General features: G+C 37.7%; 4 protein-coding genes across 8 annotated transcripts in view; 1 reads left to right on the top strand and 3 right to left on the bottom strand.

Annotated features, from left to right (window-relative positions):
• vwa5b1 (von Willebrand factor A domain containing 5B1) overlaps window positions 1-13660 on the bottom strand; it is a 33832-nt gene extending 20172 nt beyond the window's left edge. Inside the window, exons 1-7 of one of the 3 annotated variants that reach the window (XM_016664650.1) lie at window positions 13307-13660; window positions 8318-8477; window positions 8072-8233; window positions 5772-5997; window positions 4772-4926; window positions 3203-3334; window positions 1254-1378 (exon numbers count right to left, since the gene is read on the bottom strand). In XM_016664650.1, the coding sequence (XP_016520136.1) occupies window positions 1254-1378; window positions 3203-3334; window positions 4772-4926; window positions 5772-5997; window positions 8072-8233; window positions 8318-8456 (939 nt within the window). In that variant the 5' untranslated portion in view covers window positions 8457-8477; window positions 13307-13660. The remainder of the gene's footprint in view (window positions 1-1253; window positions 1379-3202; window positions 3335-4771; window positions 4927-5771; window positions 5998-8071; window positions 8234-8317; window positions 8478-13306) is intronic. The other 2 variants (XM_016664648.1, XM_016664649.1) reach the window with 2 other exon arrangements.
• A 1644-nt stretch (window positions 13661-15304) lies between these two features.
• On the top strand, window positions 15305-20250 carry ddx19a (DEAD-box helicase 19a). Its single transcript, XM_007578966.2, has 11 exons — window positions 15305-15474; window positions 15573-15636; window positions 15721-15913; window positions 16029-16121; window positions 17026-17128; window positions 17214-17328; window positions 17842-18019; window positions 18103-18340; window positions 19164-19326; window positions 19408-19599; window positions 19682-20250. Exons 1-11 carry the CDS (start codon window positions 15412-15414, stop codon window positions 19741-19743), a joined length of 1464 nt encoding a protein of 487 aa, XP_007579028.1. The 5' UTR covers window positions 15305-15411; the 3' UTR covers window positions 19744-20250.
• Window positions 20251-21485: 1235 nt separating this feature from the next.
• On the bottom strand, window positions 21486-22504 carry LOC103156805 (UBX domain-containing protein 10). 3 transcript variants are annotated; one of them, XM_016664626.1, is made up of 2 exons: window positions 22413-22504; window positions 21486-22270 (listed from the first exon to the last, which is right to left on the bottom strand). In XM_016664626.1, exon 2 carries the CDS (start codon window positions 22244-22246, stop codon window positions 21548-21550), a length of 699 nt encoding a protein of 232 aa, XP_016520112.1. In that variant the 5' UTR covers window positions 22247-22270; window positions 22413-22504; the 3' UTR covers window positions 21486-21547. The 3 variants fall into 3 exon arrangements, with proteins under 3 accessions (XP_016520112.1, XP_007579044.1, XP_016520113.1); XM_007578982.2 differs by having other exon boundaries at window positions 22381-22482; XM_016664627.1 differs by having other exon boundaries at window positions 21486-22334; window positions 22413-22464.
• Window positions 22505-23094: 590 nt separating this feature from the next.
• On the bottom strand, window positions 23095-24957 carry LOC103156792 (ceramide-1-phosphate transfer protein-like). Its single transcript, XM_007578965.2, has 2 exons — window positions 24924-24957; window positions 23095-24200 (listed from the first exon to the last, which is right to left on the bottom strand). Exon 2 carries the CDS (start codon window positions 24128-24130, stop codon window positions 23678-23680), a length of 453 nt encoding a protein of 150 aa, XP_007579027.2. The 5' UTR covers window positions 24131-24200; window positions 24924-24957; the 3' UTR covers window positions 23095-23677.
• Between the last annotated feature and the right edge of the window lie 468 nt (window positions 24958-25425).

The raw sequence follows: 25425 nt of genomic DNA, 5'->3' as shown, positions 1-25425 counted from the left end.
ATAGTGATAAATCGATGTAATGCCTGAAGAAATCAATAGCTTCTTATGTTACTGTAAATTAGATCTGCTCTTCTTGTCCCTTTCTGATTAAAATCCTTCGTTAAAGTTCCTGTGTCTTTCAGGGTTCTTTCCTAAAGAGCCTTCCCTTCTGATTGAAGGAGCCTTGACAGCAAACAAGGCACTTCAGGAAGTGGAGGAGCACTTTCCTGTGTGTCCTCCATCAATGGCACTGATGAACACAAAGCTGTCAAGAAGGATTATCCCCATTACAGGGATTCTCCAGGTTTTGCTTTGTCAAATCTAAATGCTTCAGATCATCAAAATACACATATATTTTCAGACAAAGATAACCTGACTAAACACAGAAAGCAGTTTTCAGACGGTGATTTCACTTAAGAAATAGAAATAATGATAGTCCCTTAAACATTGTACTAAAATCAACTGGAATGCTCTGAAGGCAGATTTCCCAGAGGGAAACTGGGAGAAACTATAACTGATCCCAGATATAACTTAAGGCGAACTTCGTGTTTCAAAATGGCTACTACTCCTATCAACAGTGGTATACAACAGGGCCATTGCAGATAGAAAAAAATGAGTAAATTTCCACTAAAAAACAAGGAAACTTCTGAGTTTGAAAAATCGAAAATGTACTAGAAAAGACTTTCTGAGTTCACAGAAACTATTTTTAAAAATTCCTAACAAAGTCTAATTTCTTGACAAAATAAATTATAACAGTCTAATTTGCATTTGCAGAGACATTTAAAATTTAACAGTGAAAGGGAGAATTAATTATTGATAAAACATTTTTAAAGGCTCGTTTGTATTCAACCAATTGAATATGGAGGCCTCAGCAAATGTAAAATAAGTCATAATTTGATGACTTCAGAAAAATATCATATTAGCTTCAGGAAGGCAAAACATAAAATCTTAACGGAAACTTTACATAGACGATGAGGGGGATAACATTTATGAGACACTGAATGAACTGAATTATCTATATTGTTTTATTACAAACTTCCAAAAATGTCTACAGTTTTAATAGTATTCAACTACACAAGTAACTCCCAGATGTTTCATGATTATATCAGGATTACAGTCTGCTGCAGACTATAATTAAAATAACATAAATCCATCTTTTAAAAAACATCTGCTGCAGTTCTTAGCTTTAATGTTGACGCCTTCTGAAAAGAAATGGGTATAATATTGTTGTCATCAGTTCAAGTAGAGGGAGCTAATGATGGCGACACACTCACTTTCCTCTGATTGCTGGAGTCCTTCTTGGTTGCTTTGATGAAATCACTCCGACTGTGAAGATATTCGTCGTACTCCTCCTGCGTCATGTCTCCATTCTCAACAAGAACGTGCGGCACATGGGGCTCTGATGTGGCACAGCGACAGTGAGCAAAGACATCAAGATGGAAACTGTCAGTTTCTGTGACTGAAAGCTTCACTGGGGAGTAAAGAGGTAATCCAAAAGCACAGAATTACGCCCACGCTGATTGTGGAATTAATTGTATCACAGTGTGGCTAAAGAAAAGAAAACTAAACGAGAAAAAGGATTAAGTTTCTCTCTTTCTTGTTAAGGGAAAGAATGAAGATTTAGTGAGAGCTGCAGTCGGCACACTCTTCCAAGTATAAGGTTTTACAAATCAGGATAAAATAACATTTGGATCATTGCCAGGTTTTAAAATAATAAAAATTTCACGCTGTCACTCAGTTGAAGCTTAAACCAAAAATTCACCAGCTTAAAGCAGAAACTTTTCTATAATTTTTCTTTTTTATTCTGTATTCATTCAAAATTCATCATTTTGAATGAATTCTGACTTAGTATTTCCTTCAGTTCATTAAAGATTAGAAATATTTGTTTCCACACACCTCCATATTGCATGAGCCCAGCACCTCAATGCACGATGGACCCCCTTTGACTGGTCCATGTAATGTGAGACCTAGACACTCTTTCTGGCTAATGCAAAGGCAATTAGGCCATTCAGTTGGGAGGGAGGAACATGTTTATGCATCCCAGTGCACCACAGAGTGAAGATGCTGGTCAGAAACATAAAATCTTACCAAGTATTTTAGTATTTTCTTGTGCAAAAAATCTTAGCACACTTGAAACAAGGCATAACTAATTTACAAGTAACTTCTCAGGAAGAAATAAGAGCCTGTTTTAAGTCAATAATTTCTTAATATTGCTGAAAAAGTATTAGCTATTACTTATACTTTTTCACCAATATTGAGGAATTATTAACTTTAAAGTAGCTCCTCTTTCTTGCTGAAAAGTTACTTGTAAGTTAGTTTTTTTTTTATTTCAAGTAGGGTAATGGCACAAGAAACGACTTAAAATACTTGGTAAGATTTTGTGGTTTTGCAGTGTGTTGGTTTCCTAGACATTCACGCTTATACGATGTTTCTTCTGACTTGCTCCTTCTTTAAATTAACACATTTTCACTTCATCAGCTCAAATATTAATGTTGATGCATCTACATTAGCCTTGGTAAATATTGTTATGCATTTATGCCAGAATTTCTTGTGGAGGTAATTTTGCCACTCCTTTCCCATTTTTTCTTAATTTTAGAAGAACTATCATGAGATTTAAACCTGGACTAGAAATATGTATAATATTTGTCAACAATAATGCATTTTAAGGTCTTACTTTTCGCATTGTATTGTCAGTAATCGAAACACAATGCTGTTGCTAAAAGCTATGTGTGAATGTTTGAAGCACAGCTCTGTCTCCTTCATCCCTTGGCTGAAGCTGAACCTCCATGCTGTGGCAGAAACAGCAGCACAAGTCTGCTGTGAATTAGATTGTCCCGGACTGACCACAGGTCTGCTTGTGAACAAAGTGCTCATAAGAGGCCCATCAGCTCAGTGTGTCCACGGCTCATTCCTGCCTCAGGGAGACAACCAGCCCACACATCCTGGAGATCAAGATGGCATTGAGGGACAAAAAAAGAGCACCACAGGAGGAAAAACCTTGGCAATGTACTCCTACACCATGAAGAGGGACTCTGCTGGCATGCAATTTATTTTTCCTGGACAGGTACTCTAAGAAAGGTAAGTGAGTCACCTCGCTGCTGATCTGATTGCAGGCCACATATTGTGTAAAAGAAAAAAAAAACCAAGAGCCAATTTCAGAATGTTTTACTTGTAAATGAATAAAAGCCTAAGAGCAGAGCTGAGTTTTAAGTTATAAACTCACCGCTGGGGTAGATGAGTATTTCAACAGGGCAGTCGTAAGTGTACTTGTCAGCCAGTGTGATGACGACGCTGGTTGCTGAGCGAGCCAGAGGGTCTGCATCAGCTCGGATGGCGTGAGAAGGGCTCTCCACTCCTACACAGAGCAAACAACAAGTGGCTCTGAAACACCGGCAATTACTCCAGTCGCTAACAGCATCCTGGGCACACATTTCCAGAGGAATTCACACAAAGAGGAAGCAGCGGCGTTAACAATCAACAACTCAACAAACTTACCTGTGCAGTTTAAATAAAAAGCTGTGGAAGATATAATTAGGGCTGCAAATAAAGATTATTTTAGTATTCGATTATTCTGATGATTGGAAAATTCTGGTGATTTTATTTAAGCCTTTTCAGTATTAAAAATGCATTAAAAGATGCAAATAAATAATGAGATTCCTTATAAATATTTTATTTTTTGAAATGCAATAATGTTGCATTCCTTGATCATTTGTATCAAAGGACGCATCTGCAGCTATAAAAATAATCCTCATAACACGCGAAAAGCTCAACCTTTTCTGTTCGACTTAATATAAGTACAGTGTTGGACTGATCTGTTTATTATTATTTATTAATAGTCAATAAGAAAAATATGCCAAATTGTTTCCACAATTTGAACTGGGCGGAGCTAAAAGTATGGCACTCGGGGTGTTTGGAGTAAAACATATCTACGTTTTTTTGCATCTTAAATGCAACATTTTGTACGATTTTAGCTTAAATATTGTTCTGAATATGTTGTTCTTGCTTAAAGGAGCAAATGGCCTCCTTTGAGTCACTCCAGTTAATGATTAATTGATTACTTAAATAGTTTATTATTATCTCAACTGATTCAACACAATTAATCATTTCAGCCTTAAAGCAAACACCATGGAAAATTGCAAATTTAATCTGGTTGGTGGGAGACAGAGAAGTTGTGACTTCCTCACTTTGCAAGTCAGAGACTCAGTGATCAGCTCAGAAAAAACAACAACTTGGTTTTGAATTTTGTTTGCATGATTGTCTCTGACTGCAGCAAAAGCATGTTTGGCAGTGAGCTGTATTTGTGCAGCTCACCACCAAACACTTTCCCTTACAGTTTCTTATGATTCAGATAAGGAAATGAGATCACTGATGTCTTTTTCTCCAAATAAACTGATGGTAGATATGCAGAAACCTCCCAAGTAAGTTGAGAAATTCAGCAAATATCGAGAAAAAATTCTGATGTCCTCAACAGCGTATTTTTATTAGGATAGGTGCATCTATTTTATTTTAGTTTTAGTGTTTTTATTATTGCATGACTGTTGGTGTTACATTGATATATGAATGTCTCTCTTGGGGATAAAGTCTATCTGTCTGAGGCAGAGAAGTGGTGTAAAACAGAAATCTTTTAAGTAACTGAGGAATCCTCTAAAATCAAACTGATCATTTTAGACAAAATATACAAGCACAGACATATGCAACACGGAGAGTGTCACCATGTTGTAGGAGTTTTTATATTACAGATGTTAAGAGCCTCCAATAATTGCATAAAAACAAAAGAGATAAATCATCTAACCTGCTAGAAGGTATGGAGCTCGAATCTCCAGCTGGAAGTTAAATTCATAGTCCATGGAGTTTATGGCCTCGTCCTCCAGCAGCGCTGCCAGCCACAGTGGAGAGGCGTTTGGATTCTGATCGTGAGGACTTGAGGCACAAGTGGGTCTTTCACGACTGAAAATATAGATATTGTTTTTCAAGAACTTTAACACGCCACAACAGTCATGTTCAATATCTTACCTGAAATGTATGTATTTCGGTAAATTTATGTATTTCAGCAACTGAATCCACTTAGTGCATACACTGCAAAAACACAAAAGTATTTTTGGCCTAGTTTCTGGGGCTAACATATTAGCATGTGAAATAAGGCAAAATTAACTAATTTTTCAGCAAGAAATATGAGCTTGTTTTAATTAAACAATTTTATAATGTAGATTTTTAAAAAGTACTTTCTCCACTAGCAGATTATTTCACCAATAAAAAGACATTTTCTCACATTAGAAGTAAAATAATCTGCCAGTAGAACTAAAACATTAATATTAAGGAATTATTAATTTAAAATATACTTCTATATTTTGCTTAAAATTTACTTGTAAATTAGTTGAGTCAAATTTCAAGTGTTCTAAGATATTTGGACTAGAAATTAGACAAAAAAAATGCTTGGTAAAGTTTAGCATTTTTACAGTGTGTTGCAATTAGTTGCACATGTACTGATGATTTTCTATTTATCAATATGATATATATGTATGTATGTATGTATGTATGTATGTATTTTTGCTTACAGTGAATGAAAACACAACATTCAAGAAGATTATAATATTAAGTGTTCAAAAAACCAAAATGATTTCATGAAAAATACGTTTAATATCATCTTAAAGATTGCTATTATCTAAAAGTACTTTTAATGTGAGTCTCATCATAATCAGATTTATTGAAAATAACTGTTAAACCTCAATTTAAAACTCAACAGAATGTAATCTTAACACACATTGGTTTGTCATCTGGTTTTCATCTCTTACGTTCGGGAGAAGTTCGGCGACAATCCCTGCTCCTCGTTGATGGTCCTTTGTACCCGAGGAGTGCAAACCGGTGGGGATGAGACCCTGATCCCGCCGCTGGGCAAAGTGGTGAGCTCAGATGACGTGCTGACCAGGATGTGCACCGTCTCCATTGGGGGGATAATTCCAAGGTTAACCACTAGCACAGTCCTCTCAAAGTCCTCATCCACCAGTATGTTCCCTGTAGCTCCAGTTTAGAAAAGATAAAATAGTATTTTGTGTCAAAAACCATTGTAAATGTATTTTAAAGTAAACTTTAATAGTGGATTCTTTGGTTATTTTTTTTTTGCTTTCAAACAACTTCCTTGTTACAGCACAGTTTTGTTTTGCAGACAGAAAAACTAATTGGTCTGCAAATGGAGCTTTAAAGATATGTCTAATGATGGATTTAAAATAGTAGCTGGGTGAATTTTTAGAAACCCTTTAGGGCTGAATTATTAATGGTGCTTGCAGTCTCTGAAAATTAATCCAATATTTGCCATTCTTATTCTCTTTGAGTATGAAATGACAGAGCATATTCATATAATTACAGACAGAAAAATAAGCATTGAGCATTTCAGCATTTTTCTCAGTAAACATATTTAGGACACTTATTCATCAGATTTTGGTAACATCCAAAAATATCCTCACATACAAGGAAATCATTGTCCATGCATAAAGTATTTCATGTTATTGGCAATAAAGTGAGAGGCCAAAGGGAAAACGGATTGTATTTAAATAGCAGAAGATGTTGATGATGATATTATATTATGTAGTAAATCCCAGCTGCTTTATTTTCTTTCTCTGAAACCAGTTGAGCATTTCCTTGGCTTTGCTCAAGGCAATCTGTCACTCAGTAACAGACTGCTGCATCCTAAGAGCAAAAAGGAGAATCAGCATAGATCCCTCCTTCCAGCAGCTGTCAGACTCTATCCATCACTGCTCTCAACTATGTGCGGTTATTTGGACATTTTGAGTCATTTTAAATAACATTTTTCCTCACATTCTCACATCTCTGTGGTTGCACTCTTTTCATTGTCAGTTACTGTCAATGGTCTGTTTTTTAATGCTCAAATGCACATGCACATTTTTATTTATTTTTTTTGCACATTCCTTTGGAACAGAGTAGGTTATTTTTAATAACTGTACAAAGTTTATTTTGTAATTTTGTCCTTATTGCATAATATGGTATTCTATATTCTGTTTATATATGTTCCTTGTTTCATCCTCAGAATCATGGTAACAGATTCACATTATTAATAATATCTCAGTAAATTCAGTGTGAAATAATCTTCACACCACCAAATGTTAGTGTTGCTGCAGCAAACTTTAAATAAACTCCAGTGTGTTTTCTCTTCAGCAGTGGAGTCTGGTGCAGAGAGGTGGCATTGCAGCTGAGTGTGTTACTTCTTGGGTTGTTTTTTTATTTTTTAAGCAACAGTACAAATTAAGTTCAGGTTCTTCTACAACTCTTTACAAGAGGTTTTTGGCTCCTTAACGACTCTTATTATTATCCTCTTGACTCCACTGTTGCTAATCTTGCGAAAATATATAGTTTTTGTCCCACTTCTGGAACATTCAGAAGTTTATAAATATATATTTAACAAATGTCATCAGTATTTTTTAGCAAAACTGAGGTTATGAAGAGCTTTTTTCCTCATGTCGCCATGAAATACATTTGTGTTTCCATGGAAAAGAGGAATGTCTTTACAGGCTATTAACAAAAAATAAAGCACCTGACATTAATTTCTGCTCAGGAAGGTAGAATTGCTTTCTAAATACTCAAAACTTTGCCTTTCTTCAATTCTTTTTATATAATTTTCCCCAACTTTTCTTCATGTTTCCAAATCTTCTCATTATATTTTATTACATGTAAATGAATTTATCAGATTATCTGATTTTACTGTACATGTGGATGATTTATCTGTTGTAAATGTCATGTCAAAAGCCTCATCACAGATATACCAGGAAGGATTTTGCAGTGTAATATTCATTTTCCCTGCTGCATTGCTAATGCATTCACCAGTATTTTGTACGAATAATACCCATGTCTCTCAGTAGCTTCATTAGATTATGACTTGCCTGCTGCAAAACACTGGACCAGACAGTACAGAGAGGGATTTAGGATCAACATAAACACTTTACAGAGCTGGAAAAGATCCTCAGACTTCGATTGTGCATTTCTGCGCTTTCATCACAGTAAACCCCCTGTACGTCGCACAAACAGAGGCCTTTGGACTGAGCTCATATAACAATATTGACCTGAGTCCCTTCAGCCTTACCGGTGCCGCTCTGGAGACCCCCGTTAGCGGTGTGGCAGATGTCCTGATAACAATCATCAAGTTTTGCCTTGCCTTTTATTTGCAGGGTTATAATTTGACTGGATATCATAGCCTCAAACCCAACAACAATGGAATTTTCTTCCAGTGGATATATGAAGATACCTTCAGGGAAGAAAGAAGAAAAGACTGATGCTCAGAGGTTTGAATTGCTTCAATGTGTCTGTGGCATGCAGTCGTCTCGCTTACCCTCAATTGCGTGATCCTCAATATTCTCGTAGGTCATAGAGGCCGTCAGAGCCAGAGTATAACCCCTGACACAGCAGGTGATGTCAGACACACTGAGGGGCAGAGCACACTGGCTCTCCTTGTTAATGAGTCCAGGCATCCTGCTGGCTTTAGGATTCTGCTTTGAAAAGTAAACAGAACCAAATCCGTACATTTGATTAAAATAGGAAAATTGTTGGATCTTTTTTTTTAAAACTTCACACAGTGAGAACAAAAGAAACGTTCTCCTTTGCTGTTTACATAGGATTTGTGATAGAAAGTACCAGTCAGGTGCTTCTAATTCCCAGTTAGTTAAAATGCCATGCTAAATCTGCCAAAACCTTGAGAGAATTGTTCTGTTCTGCTGATAGAGCCAAACATTGCCTAAGACAGTGGTTCCCAAACTTTTTCTCATGGGCTCCCCCATTGGTTTCCAAACTATTTCTGGGGACCCCCTATGGATTACAAATAGCTGTCTGGTTGAACGATATGTGTGAGCCAAGGGGGTGGGGGGTGGATTCTTAGAGACTCCCTGTTATACTCTGCCCTGACTCCAGACGAAAAAGGGGGGGCAACTTTTTTCAGGGCAAAATGAATCGTAGCTGAACATAGACAACAACACCAGTAGCCTACAAGCTACTTAGCTTAAGGTGATGTATTGATATTAGCTAGTCATCTTTTAGCTAACTTTACCTTCATCCAACAGCTTGACTCATCTCAGTCGGTCAGTTTGGGGGAAAAACTGTGAAAAGTTCTTTGTGTTTTGCTGGTTTGCTGCCATGATTCTAACACACCTGCGTAGCTTTGCACAGCAGCAGCAGGTCTCCTTCACTGCCGGATAGGTGTAAACCCAGCGAGTGTAGTAGCGCTCATGTTGCGTTTAAAGGCGGCTCGGAAAACAGGTTACGACATGTTAACAACGGATTAACTGCTGATAAAAGTGACAGAGGAGACAGATATGGGAAGTGTGGAAGCCTCTACTGTATCAAATTGACATAGGAATAACATAGAGTTGGCCATTCTAAGTTAAAAACCCAGCGCATACAGCGTTCATGTTTTTTTGTTTTGTTTTGTTTTGTTTTGGGGTATTTTCCCCATCCAGACAGCTTCTCGCGCCCCCCCACCCTCCTCCCCTGTAATGGCACGGCGCCCCCCTAGGGGGCGCGCCCCACAGTTTGGGAACCTCTGGCCTAAGACAAGAGTTACATTTTTCAGATGAAGCTGAGGTTTTTGTCAAAGTTGATCAAATTATAACCAGTTCCAAATACCAGCCAGCTTAGAGACAAAACATTCAGATACATTAATATATTTCATTTTCATCATCACACTGACACCAAACACAACCAAATCAACAAAAGAATAAATTTATCAAGTTAAAACAGAAAATGTCAGCACATTCTTTCCAACAGAAAATCTGCAAGGCCACATAAGGAGAATTGTGCACATGATATGTTCTCACCTTCTGGTAAATTTAGAAAACTTTTCCAAGGCAACGTGGACAAATAAGACAGAGTGGAGATGTGGGAGGCTGACAGGTGCCTGACAAAGAAGACTGGCTGCTGAAATTACAAGATGCTTCAACAAAACACCAGCTGAAGGCTGTGTACAATTACACTTTTTTTATTTAATGTAACAGATTTTTATGTCATTATGTCATGTTTGCATATTTAAAGTGAAGTTATATGAGGAAGAAGTTCTAAAAAAATTATTGTGATCTCATTTTACATAACCAAAACTTGGCATTTTAACTGTCAAGCTGATTGTTTGATTAACTGATCAACAAAAGCAGGGATTTTAAAATAATTTGCCAGTATGTGTGTCAACACAATGCCAAGATGGAAAGACATCTGCATCGAACTTAACTGAAAAAATCAGCCTGTTGCCACCTTTTCCAAGAATAACATCCATTGCAACAGCAATGCTCACTTATGACAAAATACGTATTTTCCATCATCTACCTGTCATCCTCTCTCTCAGGTTAAATATTAAAAGTTTGCAAAGTTGCAACTGAACAACAGATCAGTTCAGATCGTATCATTGTTCAGAGAACACGTTTCATTTCAAAGGGAATTTGACAATTTATTCTGTTCACCACTGAAGTTTGTTTTCATCACCCTTTATGTTTCTGGTAGGCTTTTTTTTTAACATTAATCTGTTTCAAATTGAGGCAGTGAGCAGTGAAAACTTCCATCCATTGTGCTTCTACTGTCTTTTACTGTAAAAATATGTTTTTCTTCATGTTTTTCACACTTTCACCTCCTATAGTTTAGAACTCTACCTCAATATCTTCCCAATATTGTTTATGAGCTCCAAATATATTCCTGTTCAAATTGAGCACTCTGCACAGGAAGTGATCTTGTTTCTTGTTTTTATTACTTTTGATGTCCAGCAGCAATAAGACCAAACACACACCAGGGACACATTAGAGATTCAAACATTACAGCTAAAGCTGTCAGTGGAGCATTCTTTATTGGTTCTCTAGCCTCAGTAATCCTCCTCTGTGTGATGTAAAACTAAGAGGTCTGGGGTAAGTTGACACCCGTGTTAAAACCATTCAAGATAAAAGTCGTGGTAATAAAAACAAAGATTTTAAGGTGCCATTGCCATTGCTGTCCAGCAAGAAATGTGCAGGTAAAATACAGATCTCAGAGATGATAAAACTAACATGTTCAGATACATTAAAGAGCTAAAAAGCCCGATTATTCTGTTCAATAAATGCACTTTCTTCTTCTTGGAATCCTTGGTAATAATTTGTGATAATACTTAAAATATTTTTTTTTATAAATTTTTGAAATAGAATAAGCTAGAAAAACACACACACACACCAGGGACACATTAGAGATTCAAATACAACCTTTAATTTGAGTACATTTATTCACAAGGGGAAAATACTCAAGGACAATTTTGTATTTGCTGATAGAATATGCATAAGAAGTAAAATATCAGATTTTTTTCATACCAAATCCGATACTTTTTTAAAATCTATTTTTAGCTTTTTTTTCCCCATCCTTTTCTTTAAAAGAAATGTTACGTAAGAACAAATATTTTCAAAACCTTTATTTCAATCATCCCTTCTTGGAGTTGACATGAATTCAAAATCCAATGAAATACAATCTGTAAAACAAGATGGTCACTGAACTACAGAAGCTCAAGCACTGCACAGTCCAGATTTGCCAAAAATTTAATCTTTCTTCACTGCCACTTTGATTAATCGATAAAATCAATCAATTGCCCAACGCTACTGAACAGAATCTTAATCTGCAATGTCCAACATGCAGCCCATCAAGTTCCCAGGGCTCAAAAGAACGTCACAATACTCTACCATATTTAATACTTGGCAAGAGATGATTTTCCATATAAATACTTTGCTTTATGCGAGACCCGTCTATATTGTTTGGTGCCAAAAGATCAACTTTTGCCTCATCTGGTCAAAGAAAAATCCTAAAAATGTTAACAAACCTCAAAGATGTATTGTGGTGACAGACTTTTTCATGGCATGTCTCTCATAAGTGATCTTAATGGTTTTAAAATATTTGAGTTTGAGATGTTACACTTTGCAGCTGAAGCAAAAGATTTAGTTTTAATCTTCCTTTCATGGAGCTCATTGCTTTAGCAATACATGGTTGTCACGCAGGGTTGTTCGTCTCATTTTCAGTTATTTAAATTATTTAAATCTGATTTGAGCAGATTTAGGTGAGTAACTATGTTTGTGTAGCAATTTGATCAATTTTTATAATGTTCAACATGTTGTGATTGCCTTGAATGCAATGTTCTCTTGTCTTTCCTGTTTTGAAGAACCACAAGCTAAAATCCTGTCTGTATAAGTAAAAGTTTAAGAAAAATACAAAATAAATACGCCAGTAAGATTTTTCTTACATGAATTGTTAACAGTGTCAACAACAGTGTAAAAATCAATTATTTCTTTTAAGGGAATTTAGATTAGTTTAGATTTTCTATTGTTGTTTTTGGTAGTCTGAGATTTTATTTTACGGTTCTCCAATTTTGCTAAAACAAAATTAGCTGCTGCAATATGGCTCCGGTTTATTGTTTATGCCTTCTGCACAAGTAATCTTGCTGTCATGGGGTCTGCGTCTGCTGCACAACCAGAGTCCCTCTGCACGAGCTTGATGGGAAGTGTAATGACGAAAGCAATATCCATAGAGACAGCTCTGCTCGCCTGCTTACCTGCATACTGACCAGCAGCATCACCAAACTCTGCATTTAATCTGACAGTGAGACTAATCACACTTTATCTCACACAGCAAGGTGATTTCCTCTCACAAAAAAAAAGAAAAACCACTTTAAAAAAATACAGGTTGTAATGTCAGGTTTCATATTCACAGACACAGCCAATAAGCAATAAACACATTAATCTTTATGATAATATCATCCCCCGGTGCATTTTTTTATTGTAAGGAACAGACATTTTAATGCACTTACAGATTTCTGTCATCTCAATACTGCCATCATGTGTCCAATCAGCCACATACTGAGAACCAGACAGGACATAATCAAGTCTTGGATAAATTAAGCAAACAAGCACAACTTGACTTGATTATATCCACATATGTGCAAAAGGTGTTTTATTTATTTATTTATTTTGCTAAAGTTTTGTTTTGAACTGCTTCAGATCAGTGATATTTGTTCTTTTATATCTTCTAGTTTTAGTTTAGTCAAAAGTGGGCTCTCTCCTGCTGGGCTCACCCTACCAACCTCTGAGATTGACCAAAAACACAGTGAAGGCATCAACCCTGAACCCAGACAACAACCTTCATTTGGGTCAGAACAGACAGCTGCATGCTGTGTCACCACCTGTTGAGGCACAACATATCTGTTTACATCCGCTGACAGATTCAACCATTGACCCTTTTCCTCCTTCAGTTAAAACTACTGACAGTGATGTCTAAAGCAGGAATCGGCAGACGGAAGCAAAGCAGCATTAGAATGCATAAGTGTTTCCCATTGTCTTACCTTTCATTTGTGTCAAGTGCAGCGTGGATCTGTCTCTGTCAGAAGTCCACTTATCATGAAAGATATCCTCCCCTCGTCCAGCCTCTGCTTTGCTCTCCTCTCCAATTGCTGTTTTTTTTTTCTTTTTGTTCGCTTTTGGTGGCGTAGAGGGAATAGGAGTGCTGCCACAGGTGGCAGGAACTACACATGCAGACGCACAATGCAAGGAGGGGAGAGGGTAGATGCTGCTGCAGCAGCCAGCCGTGGCTCAGTCAAACCCAGCAACATGTGGTTGCAGAAACTGTTTCATTTATTTCTTCCTCTGCCTCCTCCTCTTCATCCTGCAGGAGGATGCAGGAGCTTGAGGTTCAAAGAGAGAGAGAGAATCCAAAGCAACCTCTCCACCTAACCCTATTCAAAGCACCATCCCCACCCACTCGTTGTAAGCTCTTGTTAACACTATCAACAATTCAGATATCCCCTTTAATAACATGCATGTCATGCAGTGTAACACCAGCAGCAGATGGCTGGAAGACAGCGCACATCATCTGTCATGCAACATCAACAGGCAGCCGGTCGCGCAGGAGCGTTTTAAATCTAAAGTGGGCGTTTGTCTGTCACAGGGTTTCGTGATCACTTTGTTTGATACATCTGGGGTTTTTTTTGTTTTTTTTTGCTCTGCAAAGGTTTCCATGACAATTAATGTGTGTTTGAAAAATCATTTTGGTGCTGTTGTAAATGTGGAGATGGTCTCTCTGTGCACATGTGTGTGTGCGTATGCGTGTGTGTGTGTGTGTGTGTGTGTGTGTGAGTGTGGGTGGGTAGCTGGGACTCAACATCCGCCTCTAAATTGGATTAACCTGCAGCCAATGGAACTCACCCTTTTGTCCTCCCCCTCTTTCTTGCCTCAGTGCTGCTCTCCCTTCCTCGCTGTCTCTTTTTCTCACAACCAAAGGAACAACAGAGGGGAATGTAGTCAATTTGTTGCCAGTATCTCTAAAGTTGTTCACATAATGCATAAGATGTGAATAAAACAAAATTGAAATCATCATCTGTAGGAGCTGAAATAAAGAAAGTGCAAGTTTTGGCTTGAAAAAATTTATGGCGCTCCATATATTGTAAGCTTTTCTTGCTTCCTTTAGAACCTCGCCATGCTGCACAGTATTTATTTTGAAATGTTGCCCTTACTGTATGGTATTGTTATCTTTGTGCTGTTTTTATATGTTTCATATTTTATCTTTGTGTGAACCTATTGCTTTGATCTTCTGTCTCTTCATTTGCTGCTGTTGCACTAGAATTTCCGCATTATTGGATAATAAAAGAATTGGATAATAAAAGAATAAAAGAGAGTTGTAGTCTCCTAACTACAACCGGTATTGTTATTGTTGGAATATCTTTCCAGTTATTGACAGGGAAATATATTTAATGTGTACCAGTTTTGTTCATGAAAAATATATTTAGCCTAAATGCAAATTCAGTATTAATTTGATGCAGACTTTTCTATTGATCGGGTCTAGGAAATTTGCTAATCAAATCCAGTCTTGGTAGGAATTTTGAGTTACGAGGAAAATTGCTATGTCTTTCAGGCACCACTAGGGGGAGACTGCATCTTTGGAAGCCTCATACTTCCCGCCCTAATAATTCGCTGGGCAAAACTTGAAAAAAAAAAAAAAGTGATGCCTTCAGGTATTCCAAGTAAAGTGAGTAAATATGTCTTTTTACAATTATTTCGGGTGTTTCAATTTTAATCTGAAAAAGCAAATGAGTTCGACGTATTTTTTAATGAATAAAAAAAACGTTGAAATCATATTTAAATCAAGTCATTCAGAGCAAAAAATAGAAAATAACTGAACGAGTTATAGCAATTTATATATAAAAACCTTTTTTCAGAAAGGTATATAATAATTTCACCTCTGTATAATCTAATAAATAACTATTATTTGTAGATAATTTATTTTGAGTCTATTTAACACTTTTATTGAACGCCCATTTTTATCGGAGCTTAAAATTACTATAATGATAATGATTGTGAAGGCAGCAGTAACCGTTGAGTCTATTTCAAAGAAGGCAACGTGACAACAAACTTTTGTGAAAGGTTCGTTTCTTTAAAAAAATAATTTCCTAAAATGGCTGAAGACTCATGGGCGTTAGCAGTGGACGTTCAAGAGGCGACAACTCCATCATTTCAGGTTAGTTAAATGTCTCATTATATAACAACACATGTTCGTTGCTCGTTACATACGGTGTTAGCTATCTGATGCTAATTGCCTTGGGTCATGTCTGACAGTTTCAGTTCTCCAAAAAGATCAACAGAATACGAGGTCCATTAAACGTGAAGGAAGATATAAATGGTAATTTAATCTTTTTTGTCTTCATTAAATTTAAATTGTTTAAGAGAGCTAAATTTCCGCGGTGGTCTCTGTTTTCACCTGCAGCCAATGTGGTGCAGAACAAGATCCCAGATGAAGGGGGTGAAGGAGACGGCGACAAAGTTGACCTGGCCGAACAGTCTTTGCTTAATAAATTGATCCGCCACTCTCTGGTGAAGAACCGAAACCAAGTTGAGGTCCAACAGGCGGATCCCAACTCTCCTCTGTTCTCCGTGAAGACTTTCCAGGAGCTCAGACTGTGAGCTCTTTGGCGAAAGCCTTTTTTTTTATTTTTTTTTTTTTATTTTTTTTATACGGTTTACTGCTTATTTGATTATTTTGTGAAACCTAACCCTGAGGGCCTTCACTGTTAGGAAACCTGAATTGTTGCAAGGTGTCTTCAACATGGGATTCAACAGACCGTCTAGGATCCAGGAGAATGCTTTGCCTCTGATGCTGGCGGAACCGTGAGTTCATATTTGTACTTGGGCTGTATTGTGGAAACATTTTGTCTTTTTAATATGATTGTTTTTATATGTACAATCTCCAGTTGAAGTTCAATTTGGTTGATTTATCAATGAAAATATCATCTACTGTTTCATAAAGAAATTATATGATGTCAAGGTTCACCAAACCTTTTCTGACATCACTTAAAATCTTTCATTTAAGGATGGAAAGGTCCCCAGTAAGGTCAGGATCAGCTAACAACGGCCCCATGTCACTATTCTTTCATCTTTAAAGTATAGCTAACCAGCAAACCAACTTTTTTTTGCTGATAAAATATCTAAATGGGTTAAGGTATCTTTGATTCCGTTAAAATGTTGATGTTCTTGTGTAAATGTATTTAGTTCTGCCTCCCCTGGTCTCAGTGCTGCCCTCCTTAGGGTGAATAGTTGAACTTCCCTATTGATTAAAACTGTACAACTTGGTACAACCATCTCTGGGAGCCCTGTGTTCAGGTATAAAACTATCTCACTCGGACACAGTTTTGAGTCAATTGTGAGGATTGATATGAGTGGAAAAAACACATTTGCAGGGTTTTGTTGTAGTTTTATTTACTTGCCTGTAAATTAGTACTATTTGTTTATGGGGACCAAATGGCAAAATGTGGAAGCAGATTGATGAATTGACCAGAGCCAGTGTAAGCAAAAGATTTGAGTGCCCTGGCTTTTTTTCCCCCTCTTCTTTATTTTTGTCATTTTAGTTAAATGCATATATTAAAAAGGCATTAAGCAGCTCTATTAAATCAAGACTATTAAGTTTTGGTGTAACATCATCTTGGCTTTAAGTGAATACTTGTTCTGTTATTGCTGTTTTTCATTTAAAATGTAAAGCATTTCTTCTTTCCATGCATGCTCTCGTACTGTCTAGACATCAGAACCTGATCGCTCAGTCACAGTCTGGCACTGGTAAGACTGCAGCTTTCTCTCTGGCCATGCTGAGTCATGTGAACCCTGACAATACCTGGACTCAGGTGAGCAGAAAACTTTCAGAGCATCCGATGCCTCCAGTGCCAGTTTGTCTAATTTTTAACAAAGACTGAAAATCTCTCTTTTTAGTGTCTTTGTGTTGCGCCAACGTACGAGCTCGCGTTGCAGATCGGCCAAGTGATCGAACAAATGGGCAAATTCTGTCCAAATGTGAAACTGGCCTACGCCATTCGAGGGAACAGAAGTAAGATCCTGAAATGGCCTTTTTGTTTTTAGGTAATAGGCTGTGTTTACTTACTATATTTGCATATATATCACAAAACATTCAAGAAATCAAATAAATATATCTAAAACAGTTAAATCTGTTATCTAAACATGGAGGAGCTGCTTTATCACATCATTTATAGAAGAAAAGAGGAAATTTTGTGTATCGTCACTTTCCAAAAATAATGACGTGTATCATTTTTTTTAGCAAAAGAAAAAAATCTTTCTTCCCCCTCCCTCCAACTTGGAAGGTGATGATATATAACATAACATTTGTATACATTCTTAATTACATTTAAGTAGGGACTGAATTAAAAACTAATCACTTAGGCCCGCTAAAATGTAAACTATTTGAAGAGAAACATGTCTTGTTAAAGGGTGAATGAAGTTAAGTATGTTAGAAAGGTTTCTAACACACTCAAGTTTGCTGTTCTCGGAGTCAAGGTAACCAGTGGTAATGTTTTATATCTGCATGACACTTTGTGTTTTCCAGTGGACCGACGTGTCAAGTTGCAAGAGCAGATTGTCATTGGAACCCCAGGCACCATCCTTGACTGGTGCACCAAGTACAAGCTTATTGACCCAAAGAAGATCACAATGTTTGTGTTGGACGAAGCTGATGTGATGATCGCCATGCAGGGTCATCGGGACCAAAGCATCCGGATCCACAGGTGGGTTTCTTCCTGAAAAACCTGATGTTGAATAAAAAAAAAAAAAAAAAAGCATATCTGATAACTGCCTTTCCTGTTTTAAGGCTGCTCAACAAAAACTGTCAGATGCTGCTGTTCTCTGCAACATTTGAGGACTCTGTGATGAAGTTTGCCGAGCGAGTGATTCCCGATCCAAATATAATCCGACTGAAACGAGAAGAGGAGACGCTGGACACAATCAAGCAGTTCTATGTGCTCTGCAGGGAGAAGGAGGACAAGTTCACAGCGCTCTGTAATCTGTACGGGTGTCTGACTATTGCACAGGCAATGATCTTCTGCCATGTAAGTTGAAAGTTATTTTTCAAATAAGCTTTAGAAATTATTTTTTAGTATGTGAAATAAGTTTGTTTTTTTGTTTATTTGCGAAGGAATGCTTCTTGTTCCAGTTTTTTTTTTTAATTATTATTATTCTAGTTTGTTTGCCTAAAAAGTCCAGTTTGTTCGGAAAGGTGTGAATGTGCAATCAAACTGTGATGTGATAGCAAAAAAACAAAGTCTGGTCCACTGACAAACCTAAGTCTCGGTTCAGTTGAATTGAACTTTAGTGAGGTGAGGTGAGCACGTGAATGTCAAACAGACCACAGACCGCTCAAAAGTAGGTAGGGGTCTATAGTGCAAAGCATTCTGGGTAAATTAAGCCAAAACAAATCCGCGTGTCTAGGCTTGTGGTCTTTTACCAACAACAAAAGAGAAACCTTTCGACTGCTAAAATCTTGACGCTACTCCGTTTGTATTAACATTTTATGAGGAAGTTGCGCACAGTGCCTTCTTCAGAGGTTTTCATGCCATTTCCTTCAGTACTTCATGGTGTAGCGCCACCACGGATGAAGGGGGGAACTGATTTTATTTATTTATTTTTTTTAAGGGTTTGGTTCGTTTGATACTTCAGTGTGAAACCAAACTGCACAAACTTAAAATGTAATAAATATTGAGATTTTAATTCCTACTTAAGAATATCCGGAAAACCATCACAAATGAGAATCTGTTACCTAATGCTGTATTTGTCCAGTAACTGAACAGAAGTCTGTGCTAATGTGGTATTGAAGTGACGCCACTTTGTTTCAAAGTTTTGTGAATTTCCTTGATCATGCTCAATTTGTTTCAGACTCGGAAGATGGCTGGCTGGCTGGCCTCTAGTCTGATAAAGGAGGGCCACCAGGTGGCGCTGCTGAGCGGGGAAATGGCAGTGGAACAGAGAGCCGCTGTCATCGAACGCTTCAAAAACGGCAGAGAGAAAGTGCTTGTGACCACCAATGTGTGTTCCCGAGGCAAGTAGATCTGCAATTTTAAACTTTGTGATGCTAAGCGTGTTTATAATATCCCTCACACATATTTCTATCTGTTTGCAGGTATTGATGTGGAGCAGGTGTCCCTTGTGGTGAATTTTGACCTACCGGTGGATTTGGAAGGGAACGCCGACAACGAGACCTACCTGCACAGGATCGGTCGCACAGGACGTTTCGGCAGAAGAGGATTTGCTGTCAACATGGTGGACAGCGAAAACAGCATGGAAATCATTAAGCAAATTGAAATGCATTTCAGTGAGATTTCTTTGTTTTGATACATTTTTCAGTATAATGACATATCATCAGATCCTAATTTGAGTTTTTCCTTTTGTCCCAGACAGGAAAATCACAAAACTCGATACCAGCAATCTTGAGGAAATGGAGAAGATGGCAATTTAATGTTCTGCTGCTTTCCATATGCAACAATTGACACCTTTTACTTTGTGTCACATGGTTTGTTTTCTGCTAGTTTTAATGCTTGCTATAAAAGACTGTTTCTTGTACTTTTTTTTGTTGTTTTTGTTCAGATTTTCTTTTGAGCTGCTTCAACACTGAGGTTTTACAGTCTCCACAGGCTGCTAAAAGATGTGTGTTTGCAGTGTTATTGATTATATTAAGTGAAATATCAGTGTTATTTTTGTGATGTGTATGTAGTGTATATAGTTTTGCATGACATGTTTGCAGTTTTTTGAAAAACTTGTTTCAGCCCAGTGGAGACTTCAGTGTCAGTTTCTTAATGCATTTCTGTGCATTATTGCTTTAAACAAACCAAAAAAAATAATCTTCTCTGTTTCCAGCTTCCTGTAGTTAGTCATGTTAAGCCTGTATTAAGTACAACAATCCATCTCTTTTTTTTTGCAATTTGTTTGAATAAATTTGTCAGAGTGACCAGCAGTCATCTGAAGTTCAAATAGAATGGGTTTTATTTATCTTGTGGATGCAAAGCTTTTAAAGTTTCAATCATGTAAGGCTCATTTTGTGCATCTGTTTAGCGAAAAGAAATGTAAACATTTGATTTAACGCATGTTTGATAGATTAAGGCAACCCACTTTGAGCTGATTGCTTCCTTTATCTAATGATTTAATGCTTCATCAGCTCAATGCTTAAAAGCTTGGGTCTGATGAAACAATAGCATGCAACACTCTGAAAAGACTAATTTCATAGTAAATTAGACTTAGCATTGTTAAAAAAAATATTGGCTGATGTGAAAAAACTAAAGAGTTGAAGAGAAACTTTCAAATCAAAAGAGGGTGTCGATTTTTCAAAAATAAATGCTTAACTTTAAAATGCCTTGGCATTTTAGATGTACTAAAACTTATTCCAAGGATGATTTCTTGTACAGTTGAAACCAGAAGTTTGCATGTACTGAGAATAAGGACTTTTTTTCCCCTTCCTGTCTGAACTGAAATCTGACCAGACATCTCTTATTTTAGATCAGTCAGAATTACCAAAGTTATTTTTACAAACTGTTTTTGGAATTTTCTTCAAATTCAAAAATGTACACATCTTTGGTCAGTATTGGGATGGTAGTGTATCAAGACTGACTTGGCATAACTTGGGTCAAACCTTTCTGGTTTCCTTCCACAAACCTCAGGTTAATTAACACATTTTGTTGGTATAGCAAAATGTACAGATTGAATTAGAAGTATCAATTGAGCCCAAAATAGTCACTTTATTTTAATAAGGCAAATGTGCAAAACGCTTTTTTTTCTACAATATTTGACTGTTAAAAATATTACATGCTTAGTTTATTAAGCAGTTAAAAATAACAATACAATCTTTGTGACTTTAGTTTTGTTTGGCCCACAAGTACTTTTGATTTATAATTTTGGCCAACATAGCAAAACGTTTGGACACCTTGGTCTCTAGATTGCGTGTTATGCAACTGGTAGCCTGTTCACGATTTACCTCCAAGAATAAGCAGGTATTGCCGATACTCTAATTTGAAGTGCAACAGTATATTACTAAATTTTATTTAATTCTGTTATTGGACGTTGCTAAAGTTTAAAGACCAAACATGGTTGTTAGTTTAAAAAAAGAAAAGTATTTGACTTGCTGGTCACCACGCAATGAACAAATCGACCTATTCTGATTTCTGATTGGTGCGTTGTTTTTGCTCATAAACGTGGCTCACCAGGTTAATTCAAAATTACTTTAATGATTTAGCTCAATAAAGTATGGTCTTTTTGCATCAGCGCTTTGTTTAATAGTGCTGGAAATGGTCACTGTTCTGAGAGATGCACAGCACTGATCTGTTCAGGATGCCACACCGCTCCAGGGTCATGTCCATGTCTGTAAAGGTTCTGCGTGGCACATCCATGGTCTCGATGAAAGCCGTTCTGTAGGTGGCAGCAAACCGAGCCTCTGCGCTGGCTTTCACAGCCCGCAGGGTGTCGGTGGGGTCAAAGTACTGCTCAAACCTCCGACCGCACGGCGCTCTTACAGCCAGAAGCAAACTGCCTGAATTAGGTGTTGGTGCTGTTTCTGAGGGTTCACACCAGGCTCCCACACTGAGATGCCCATTAGTCCCTTCCTGCTCCAGTCTCCTGCTTTTGGTCACTTCTCCAGACAGGTTGAGCTGTACCATCATTTCATCCAAGTTCTTCTGCGACCTCTTCTCGGACTTCCTGGTCGGTATGGATGGAAGGACTTTGTACTTATTTAGAGATACTCTCGGAACAGCATCAGGCTCCTGCGGGAGCAAGTGCCGAAGTTCCTCCTTGTTCCAACGCCGGGCCTGCCGAAGCTCAGGCTCGGACAGGGAGCGGACGGTTCCGTCCGGCTTGCCCCTGAGTTGATAGTTTGGGGGCTTCGGGTCGATGTGTGAACCACCTGGATGTAGCAAGCTGTCAACGGCGGGTCTGCTCCTCCCTTTCGAAGACTTTGGTCTTGCTAAATGCATTGATAACCTCCCTCAGCTGCTCCACTTGATGATTTACAAAGTGTCAAGAAAACGCTGTTAGTTTACACGATGACTCACACTGAGAGGCCTTTTAAAAATTAAAACCTACTGTAAAAACAAGTAATTGTACTCACAAATGTATATGAAGCGCAACTGGGTCGTTTACCTTTCACGTAGTTGGTGGAGTTCCTTTCACTTTTCATCGGCGTCGGCAGGCGATCTGGTAACTATGGTAACCGGCTTAGCTCTATTGACACCTGGCGTTGGAAACGTGCAACTGCAGCTAACATTTCATAAACTAATTTTGAAGAACAATCTTGGGTGGGTTCGTAGAATCGCCCCGGACGAGCTAATCCTACCGCGACAGAACAGATGAAACTCAAACTATTAGAAACATTAAGAACTAAATACACGGAGAAGGACACTTTGTTTCTGCAAACAAAATAAAATCTGGTTGTTTTAAAAGCATTGCTCTCTACGTTGAATAAATAATTAAGGTCTGAGCAGACTAAATGTGTAAGATTTTATAGCAAAATAGAGCTAAATACAACGCTGGCCTTAAAAACCTGCTAGAGATGACAAAATATTCATATTTCAGCAGGAGATTGACAAAACATACAGCCAGCCAGAGCTACAATGGATTGGTTCAAATCAAAGCATATTCATGTGTTAAAATTCATTAGTCAAAGTTCAGACTGAAATCCAATTAAAATTCTGTGTCAACACTTCAAATTTCTGACCGAGTCATTTTCAAAAACAGATCTCCAGCTTTATGTACCAAGCAAATTGCAGAAAAAGGTGTTTCAACAAAATGTTGACCCAGTTAAGATGAATGCAGAGGCAGCAGTCAGATAAAACATCATTCTGCACTGTTTATTTAATAAAAAGGGTTACGAACAATGTAGTTTAAAATAACACAATTTACATTCAAGAAACCCATCATCAGCGCTTTTGTGGATTTAAATTCCTATCAGCCCTTGGACCAGTGTATTAACTCTTAATATGGGCTTAGCAATACAGTTAAGCAATTAAATTACTGGCAATGTTTTTCGCTTATATATGGTATCAAACTAGATTTACATAGAACAACTGATAGGCTATCTACTGGTATTAGGTGTTAGGAAATTTATAATTTTAAAGACTAATTATTTGGTTCATGAATAATGTGCCCACAGTTAAATACCTCCTGCTTTTTAATTTAAAGAACACATAAGTAACAGTAAAATAATCGATTTACTTTACATGATAATGAGTCCAAGATAAACATGCAATATTTTACCTAAAATTGTAATGCACATAAGTACAATCAGTGTGAAAAATTACTCATAGATATAGCACACATGCTGGGATAATCATACAGCAGCAGCAGTTTCCACAGCACTCCAGCAAGAACAATTTACAGACAGATAAAATCTAGCACTTGTTCCCTTTCTATGGTAAATCAAGCAGGTTGTGTTTCTGGTAAAGTTCCTCTGTGATCTGGTACACCTCACAAAGGAGAGGCACAGCCTTCCCCAGAACGTCCACAACCTGCTCAGGTGTGCCGACGTTCATCACTTCAAAGAAAGCCGGTCTTACAGGGAGGCTGTAGAAAGCCATGCCGGCTGACTTGCGGATCAGCCATGTGTGGTGCTGGGCCAGGGACTCGTTGTAGGCGTCCCTGCACATGACTGAAGTCTTGTCGTCTTCCTTGCTGGTCCGCAGACGTTCCAGGAAGAGCTGAAGCCACCTCAATGCACGGTGGAGCCTCAGCAGAGTGCGGCAACCCGACTCAGGGTAGATGCCCTTCTTGTCCACGTCCACCAGTTTATTGTCCAGCTCAAACTTGACCATGGACTGCACGGTGGCGTAGTGAGGGCCGTTCTCACTCTTCAGGAAGTTCATCAGGATCTGGGTCTTGCTGACAGCGTCTTTAGAAATGAAACCGAAGAGGCTCCCCAAGCTGTTCAGAAGCCTGTTGACAAGACAAATATACACACCCTGTGAGCACTTTTATATTTTCTTACTGCAGTCAGTGTGTTTACAGGAGTCTAGCTCTGAAACATAATCGGATAAGAGTTGTAAGAATCTACCAGGCTTAACCTCCAGTGTTTCCTTTTCAAGGCCCATGTATATATATGAATAAGAAAATTAATCAGTCACAACTGATTGGGTCATAACTTTCTGTCAAACTATCAGAAAGCTAACACATATTGAGAAGCACTGTTAAGATTCAGACATTCCCTTATGCAAGACATATATATTTATTCCACACAAAACTGTGTGCTTCATGCACTTGTTTGCTAATTCTAATGAATATGGCTTACGGCTTACTAAAACTGAATTTTTAGTTCCACAATCATAATATTACATAACACCGCTAAAAAAAACAGAGATATGACATCTTTACCATCTTCTCAAGGCCAGTTATCCTTGCTACTTGTGCACCTTGTTTTACCACAGTTTTTCCTCCCACTTAACTTTCTTCTACAATGAGTGGATACAGCTCGTTGACAGGTTGTTGTTTTTTTTTGTAATTTTTTGTGGGTTACCCTCATAGTTATTAACTTTCCAGTCAGTACTTTACGCTATGACAGTGTAGACCAGAGGTGTCAAACTCCAGTCCTCAAGGGCCGCTGTCCTGCAGTTTTTAGATGCGCCACAGGTACAAAATATTAGAATGAAACGGCTTAATTACCTCCTCCTTGTGTAGATAAGTTCTCCAGAGCCTTGCTAATGACCTAATTATTCTATTCAGGTGTGGTGCAGCAGAGGCACATCTAAAAGTTGCAGGACAGCAGCCCTTGAGGATTGGAGTTTGACACCTGTGGTGTAGACCATAACATTTCTGCGTTAAAAACCCTTTTCAGTTTGCTCATCATAAACCAATATTATCAGAATGAACATTAGAAATATTACTTTGCTTGTGGAATGATCTATTTTATGTACGAGATTCACATTTTTGATAAAGTTAGAACAAAATAAATTTACTTTTCACTGTGGAGCTGGAAAGCACCGTCAGTAAAAGGAGTGGTGTCGTCAGCCATTACTCCTAGCATCTGTTAGGCAATTTCAATATGTTTTTACATTCCTGCTATTATTTGTACATCCCTGTTTGCACTGTTATTTCCATTTCTTGTAGATTGTCTGCTTTTGTTTTATGCACAAATATGCATATAGTTTAAAAAAAATCCAACTCA

This window comes from Poecilia formosa, unplaced genomic scaffold, assembly GCF_000485575.1.
Source record: "Poecilia formosa unplaced genomic scaffold, Poecilia_formosa-5.1.2 Scaffold501, whole genome shotgun sequence".
Classification (NCBI taxonomy): domain Eukaryota; kingdom Metazoa; phylum Chordata; class Actinopteri; order Cyprinodontiformes; family Poeciliidae; genus Poecilia; species Poecilia formosa.
Note: the sequence above shows the minus strand (reverse complement) of the source record. Positions and strands in the feature narration are given on the sequence as shown.

What these genes read in the sequence shown, in the direction of transcription:
- ddx19a (XM_007578966.2), top strand. Translation starts at nt 15,412, where the DNA reads ATGGCTGAAGACTCATGGGCGTTAGCAGTGGACGTTCAAGAGGCGACA. An exon ending in CAAAGCATCCGGATCCACAG is followed by an intron (nt 18,020 to 18,102) that starts GTGGGTTTCTTC and finishes TCCTGTTTTAAG; the next exon opens with GCTGCTCAACAAAAACTGTC. An exon ending in CACCAATGTGTGTTCCCGAG is followed by an intron (nt 19,327 to 19,407) that starts GCAAGTAGATCT and finishes ATCTGTTTGCAG; the next exon opens with GTATTGATGTGGAGCAGGTG.
- LOC103156805 (XM_016664626.1), bottom strand. Translation starts at nt 22,246, where the DNA reads ATGCATTTAGCAAGACCAAAGTCTTCGAAAGGGAGGAGCAGACCCGCC.
- LOC103156792 (XM_007578965.2), bottom strand. Translation starts at nt 24,130, where the DNA reads ATGAACTTCCTGAAGAGTGAGAACGGCCCTCACTACGCCACCGTGCAG.